At 43.6% G+C, this 6,822-nt stretch overlaps 1 protein-coding gene across 1 annotated transcript in view; it reads right to left on the reverse strand.

The window, feature by feature from the left end:
- Positions 1 to 1,697, reverse strand: part of LOC118843783 (tyrosine-protein phosphatase non-receptor type substrate 1-like) — a 31,892-nt gene extending 30,195 nt beyond the window's left edge. The window contains exon 1 of the mRNA XM_036751554.1: positions 1,480 to 1,697. Within this exon, the coding sequence (XP_036607449.1) occupies positions 1,480 to 1,543 (64 nt within the window). The 5' untranslated portion in view covers positions 1,544 to 1,697. The remainder of the gene's footprint in view (positions 1 to 1,479) is intronic.
- Between the last annotated feature and the right edge of the window lie 5,125 nt (positions 1,698 to 6,822).

The following is a 6,822-nucleotide window of genomic DNA, read 5'->3' on the forward strand; positions in this document are numbered from 1 at the left end:
AATAGGATGGAGGGAAATACAGTTAACAATAGTAAGTGTGAAAAAAATTTTGAAGCAAGTTTTCTCTGATACAGGCCTCATTTCTCAAACATGTAGAGAACTGAGTTAAATTTATAAAAATAAGAGCCATTCCCCAATTGATAAATGATCAAAAGATGTCAACAGTTTTCAGATGAAGTAATCAAAGCAATCTACAGCCATATGAAAAAATTCTCTAACTCACTATTAATTAGAGAAATGCAAATTAAAACATTTCTGAGGTACTACCTCATACCTATTAGATTGGCTAATAGGACAGAAAAGGAAAATGACAAATATTGGAGGGCATATGGGAAAAGTGGGACATTAACGCATTGTTGGTAGAGTTGTGAACTTATTCAACCATTCTGTAGCACAATTTGGAACTATGCCCAAAGGGCTATAAAGCCATGCATACTCTTTGACCTAGCAATACCACTACAAAGTGTTTATCCCAAAAGAGATAAAAAACAAAAAGGTAAAGGACCTATATGTACAAAAATATTTATAGCAGCTCTTTTCTGGTGGTAAAGAATTGGAAATTGAGGGGGTACCCATCAATCTGGGAATGGCTGAACAAATTGTGGTGTGTGATTATCATGGAATACTATTGTACCATAAGAAATGATGAGCAGGATACTCTCAGAAAAACCTGAACTTACACGAGCTGATGCAAAGTGAAATGTACTGTGTACAAAGTAACAGCAATATTATAAGATGATCAGCTGTGAATGACTTAGCTATTATCAGCAATACAATGATCCAAGACAACTCTGAAGGATTTATGATGAAAAATGCTATCCGTCCCCAGAGAAAGAACTGATGGTATCTGAATACAGATTGAAGCATACTTTTTTTTACTTTCTTTATTTTTCTTGAGGTTTTATTTTTGTCTCTTTTTTCTTTTACAACATAACTAATATGGAAACGTTTTGCATGACTATACATGTATAACCTATATCAAATTGCTTGCTTTCTCAGTGGGGGTGGGGGTGGGGGTGGGGGGGAAGGGAAAGAATTTGGGACTCAGAGTTTTAAAAACAAATGCTAAAAATTATTTTTACATGTAACTAGGGGAAAATAAAACACTAAATAGAAATATTTGTCTAAATAACTGTAGACAATATAAAATATATGGGAGTCTGCCTGCCAGGGGTAACCCAGGAACTACATAAAGATAATTACAAAACACTTTTCACACAAATAAAGTCAGATCTAAACAATTGTAAAAACATCAGTTGCTCATGTGTAGGCTGAGCTAATGCAATAAAAGTGACAATTCTAACTAAATTAGTTTACTTATTCAGTGCTTTCAAGGATTAGAAATAAGTTGTCCAGACTCAGCCCAAGAGAGAAGTCAGGCCCCGCCCCAGCCCCTCCTCACTCGGGCCTTTCCTTTTCTCCTTCTGAACTTCAGCCCCTACCGTGGCTTCTGCCGCAGCTTTACACCCCAGGACTCACCAGTCCAGGCCCAGCAGTTGAGTACAGTCAGCAGAGCTGAAGCCCAGAAAGTCAGAGAAAACATGCTGTGACTCTCCCCTCTAGTCTGAAGCTCCAAGCTCCGTAGAAACAGGAAAAGGAAGTGGGAAAGAACTGAACTTCACAAGTTAACCCTTTTAAGTGTTGTATCTCCAGGAGGGAGGAGATGGCTGGCAAGTTGTTGGGAGGCTTAGTTTCCAGTGACTCACCAGGTCACTTCCTCTTTCCCTGCTCAGGGCTTCGTGACCCCCATGTGATGAGTGGTTAAGTTCTTCCATCTTCTCTCTTTCCCACAAAGCTAACTGGCTAATCACTTAACCTTTCTGGTCCTTCTCTGTAACATGAAGGGGTTGGATTTTTTTCTATAGTCTGTGTTTTCAAATACCTTCCAGCTCTAACATTCCACCCATAAAGACCCTCAGGATGATTTCCCTGAGAAGTGGGATCGCCTTAGGGAAAATTGGGAAGTAGATGGATTTCATTGACAGAATCAGGGTTTGAGCTAAAAGAGACTTTAAAAATCATATAATCCATAGCCCTTGTTTTACAGATAAGGAAACTGAGGTCCAGAGGGAGAATGTCAAAGTTATGACCACAGTTCACAGATCCTGTCTAAGACTTTGGGGGCCAGCTAATCTAATTTCACATTTTACAAACGGGGAAATTGAGGCCTAGGGAGGTAAGTCGCTTGCCCAAAGTCTCAAAGGTAACATCAGAAGTGGTGTTAACATGACTTATTGTTTAGAGCTGAGATTAGGCATAAACTGACTTCTAACCTCTCCGTCATGACATCCTCCGGGTTCTAGTCCTGACTTTGCCTCTAGTAATGTTTTCATTTATGCTGGAAATTTCTCATTGGGTCCTTTCAGAGAGAGTGCGTCCCCAAGCTGGATCCTTGAGGAAAATAGGGATTGAGGGTAAAAAAATCTAGGCCCTTTACAGGCTCAGGACAAAAACATGACTGTCACCGGGCAAGTGGCCAGTACAGCATAGGGGGACCTAGAGAAGAAACTGCTTCTGCCCAGGATCCGTGAGAGATAAGAGAGCTGGCCTTTTCTGGGCTCAGCCTTTTAATGCTAATGAAGAAATGAAAGAGGCTTTTGCCCGGAAGGCTAGAGGGGGAGGAGTCACTCATTTAATCCCCGTTTGTTTCTTAAAATGATTTATAGATTTATGTTCCTAGCTAGGAACCCTCACAGATTCATTTAAGAACCTAGTCCAATCTCTACTTGAACAGGCTTCCCCTCAGCAATATCACCAACAGGTTATACTTATTCTGCTTAGAAACCTCATGTGATGGGGTCTGTTATTAACCACCCTTCATTTCCCCTCCTGCCTTTGCTTCTGATTTTCTGTACTTGACCACCATGCCTAAGCCACCCTCTCATGCTGGAAGTTCCCTCAGTGCCTATGGCCTTCTCACCCCAAAACATCCTTTTGTCTCTTGTGCCTTTTCAATGTGGAACACCCCTTTACTCTGCAGCCCCTTTCTCCTATTGGTGAGCCCCTCTCAGAACCTTCATTTTGTGGATAGGCCCAGCCTAGCCATCCTTCATCTCTCCTGGCTCTGCTTCTGACTCTCTGCCCTTTGCCAGTAGGCCCCTGTGTGGGTTCCTTATCTCCTCCTTGTGCCTTCCCTTTCAATTCCTTTTTATGCGTTGTCTTCCCTTATTGGAAATGTAAGCTCCTTGAAGGTAAAGGGTGTTTCTTTTTGTTGTATTTGTATCCAGAGCTCTTAGCATGGTGCCTGACACATAATAAATGCTTCTTGACTTGACCTTTTGAGGCAATCCATTCTACTGTTGGGAGCACCTAAGTGGCACAGTGGATAGAATGCTGGGCCTGGAGTTAGGAAGACTCATCTTCCTGAGTTCAAATCCAGCCTCAGACATTTACTAGAGCTGTGTGACCCTGTGCAAGTCACTTAACCTTGTTTGCCTCAGTTTCTTATCTATAAAATGAGCTGGGGAAGGAAATGGCAAAATACTACAGTATTTTTTGCCAAGAAAACCCCAAATGGGGTCACAAAGAGTCAGACATGATAAACAGACTACTGAACAACAAAAATTCTACTGTTGGACAGCTCTAATTGTTGGTGTAGTCTAGTCCCCCACCTTGCTCCCAATCAAAGCTGTGCCCAGGTTCAAGAAAGTCTTTGGGTAAGCATCTATTCAAAACTACAGGTCGAGAGCTCCCATCAGATGCTTCTTTTGATCATGCAAAATCAGAGGGCACATCAACTCAAAACAAAGAAATTTAATTAAAGAGAGTAGCAAGACAAATTATAAGGAAAAACTGACACATCCCTCCCCCCCAAACATTCAGGGATATACTCTCCTAGTTATTCTCATGCTGCCAGTTGGAGAGGGAATACAGACTAGAAAGCTCATACTCATAGGGTTGCGTTCCAGCTGGAAAACCTTCTGCCTCCGAAGCTGCCACCTGTTTCTTCCCCATGGAGCTACTTTTACCTGCTGGACTTCTTTCTCCATTGCATGTGAATTTCTTGGCTGAGTTGTCACTACCATATGCTGTTTCTCTGCTGAAATGCAATTTTGAGGGGACCTCTTCATCAAAGGGGAGTGTTTCCTGCCCTTTTATAAGATATCCCAGAGTTCTAAGACTACTACATCTCTTCTGTTAGTCAAGCCCACAGCAGCCTCCAGCTAGCATGGCAAAAGTCCCTCAGTTCAAATTTGTGTTTTTGACAACTTTGCTTGTGCCTCAGGGGCAATTTCTCCTGATTTTTAGGTTAGTCTAAGGAAGTTCTTTGTAACTCCCCTCCTGCCTCAGAAGCTAACACTAAATCATGCAGATTGTGCAAGCACTTCATTTAGCAAGACTGAGCAGGGAAGCTAGAGTTTCTATTGACTTCTGTCCTGTGCTCTTGTGACTATCCTGGGCTACCTTTCCTTTGAATAAGCTTAATTTTTCCTTTAGGCAACTTCCATCCATTGTACCCAGTTATTGCTTCTGGGGCCAAGCTGAATAAATTGAATCCGTCTGCTTTATGACAATTGTGATTCTTGAAGATGGTGATCAAATCTCCTAGTCTTCTCTTCTCCATGCTATACATCCCCAGTTCCTCCAATTGATCCCCCTATAATGCAGTTTCTAGTCCCTTTAATATCTCAGATGCCTTCTTTTGGATATGCTCCAGGAATGTTCCTCCTAAATGTGATCCCTGAAGTGGACACAATGCCCAAGATATGGCTTTGCTAGTCCAGAGAACAGTGAGACTATTCCCTCACTTTCTCATTCTGGACACTCTGCTTCTGTTTGCCCAGACATCGAGATGCTGCAGTTCATAGAGAAAGAGTCAAGTGCCGGTGTCGCAGTCATTCCCCCAAGGAGATTCTCTGCCCTGCTTCTACAGGCTGCAGCAAAAGCTAAGGAGGGCAGCAGCTGATGCTCCAGTTTTGGAGAATGGGATGGCATTTAGGGGCACTGGGTAGTAAGTAGATTGTTGGCATATGGTGAAAGACAGTAGATGTGAGAGCAGCTGTGGTATAGACCATTAGTGGGGAAGTCTGTTGCTATGGAAGCTATGTATTACTTAAGTCATAGGTCCCAGAGTTTAGACCTGGGAGGGTCTCTGTCTCTACCCCTCATTTTACAGTGGAGGAAACTGAGACCTGGCGAGGTAAAGTAGTTTCAATCCCAAGGTCACACAAGCAGTGAGTAGCAGAGTCAGGTCCTATGGCTCCAAATCAGGCAAGCAGTCTTTCCAGTATCCTAAGCTGCTGCATCAATCTGAGCATTAAAAGATTTAGTGAATGTCAGGAGTAAGCAGGAGAGGCCGGCAGATGTGGCAGAAATGGTGGTGCTGGGCACTTACCTCCAATTTCCTTACCCTCGTGCTATGTGGGGTTGTGTTCATGGGGATTTGTCTTGTGGGGTGGTTACTCTGGTTACCCCTACCCAATGTCAACAGCTGTAAAATCAGCTTGTGTGAAGGGAATGGTGTGTGTGTTTGTGTGTGTGTGTGTGAGTGCAGTGTGATTTCTTTTTTCTTTTTGGAAGGGGGGAGGCAGGGAATTAGGATTAAGTGATTTGCCCAAGGTCACACAGCTAGTAAGTGTGTCAAGTGTCTGAGGCTGGATTTGAACTCAGGTCCTCCTGACTCCAGGGCCGGTGCTCTACTCAACCATCTAGCTGCCCCGAGTATGTGTGTGGGGTGCGGTGGGTTGTGAGGCATGACTAGGCAACAGACAACCTAACTCTTAGAGGAGCATTCACACAGAGGTGGCTCTCTACCCTCACCACAGGACACCTTGGGAAGCTTGAAGGGATGAATGGGGAAGTGACTAGGAGAGCCATGATAGTAGCCCCAGGTGCTAACTTTGAAGTTGTGGTCAACAGTATCACCTGGTGAAGGAGATGCTCACTGTTCCCCCAGATCAGCTGCTTCTATCAGGGTCTCTATCACATCCTAATTCAATCACCAAGGGAAGTATGCTCATAGAATCATAGATTTAGAGCTGGAAGAGACCTGCTTCCAGGTTGTTTAGACCAACCCACTTATTTTACAGCAGAGGGAACTGAGGTCCAGAGAAGTTAAGCAGCTTGCCCAAGGTCACACAGCAAGTAAGTAGCAGAGCTGAGATTGGAAGTTGGTCCAGTGACTCCCAGTTCTGTCTTCATTCCAATCAACGGCACTGCCCTTTTGTGGATGCCATGGAATTCTTGAATCAATAAATGCTTCAGCTTATCGGTAGAATGCAGTCCCACACATTTTCAACCCATTCAATGTGTGTGGTCTTTAATGAATTGGAAACTAGATCAACAGACAGGCCACAGGGTCTTTCCCCCTCCCCCAGCACCTTTTCCAGTTTCGGAGCAATGATATTTAAATCAGTACATTCACTATTACTAGAAAGGATGTCCCCTGTGGTTCTACTTGCCATTCATGCAAATTTCCAAGAGCAAATCACCTTCCCTGGCCTCCTCTCTCCTCTATTTGTTGTTTCCTCCTATTAGGATATAAGTTATTTGAGGGGAAGGAACTGTCTTCCCTTTTTTCAAATGTAGCTGGAGGGTAGATGGCAATGGCTTCCCCTGCTTGGCACTCCAGGACTCACCATGGACTGTTCTTGTGGTGTGGGGCTCAGGATCATCTGTCCTCCCATGGTCTGTGGCCCCAGAACAATGTGGGTAGAGCTGAGAACATTGTCACAGAAGGACTGATGTGATGTGGTCTCAGAGCCATAGGGACTGGATCTGTTTGACAGTTGTTATAAGGAATTTCAAGGTGAGGAAATTCCCTCTACCTATTCAGGTCAGTACCTTCTCTGCAGTTTATAGTCTTAGCAAGTTGCCTAGATA

This window comes from Trichosurus vulpecula, chromosome 3 (genome assembly GCF_011100635.1).
Source record: "Trichosurus vulpecula isolate mTriVul1 chromosome 3, mTriVul1.pri, whole genome shotgun sequence".
Lineage (NCBI taxonomy): Eukaryota > Metazoa > Chordata > Mammalia > Diprotodontia > Phalangeridae > Trichosurus > Trichosurus vulpecula.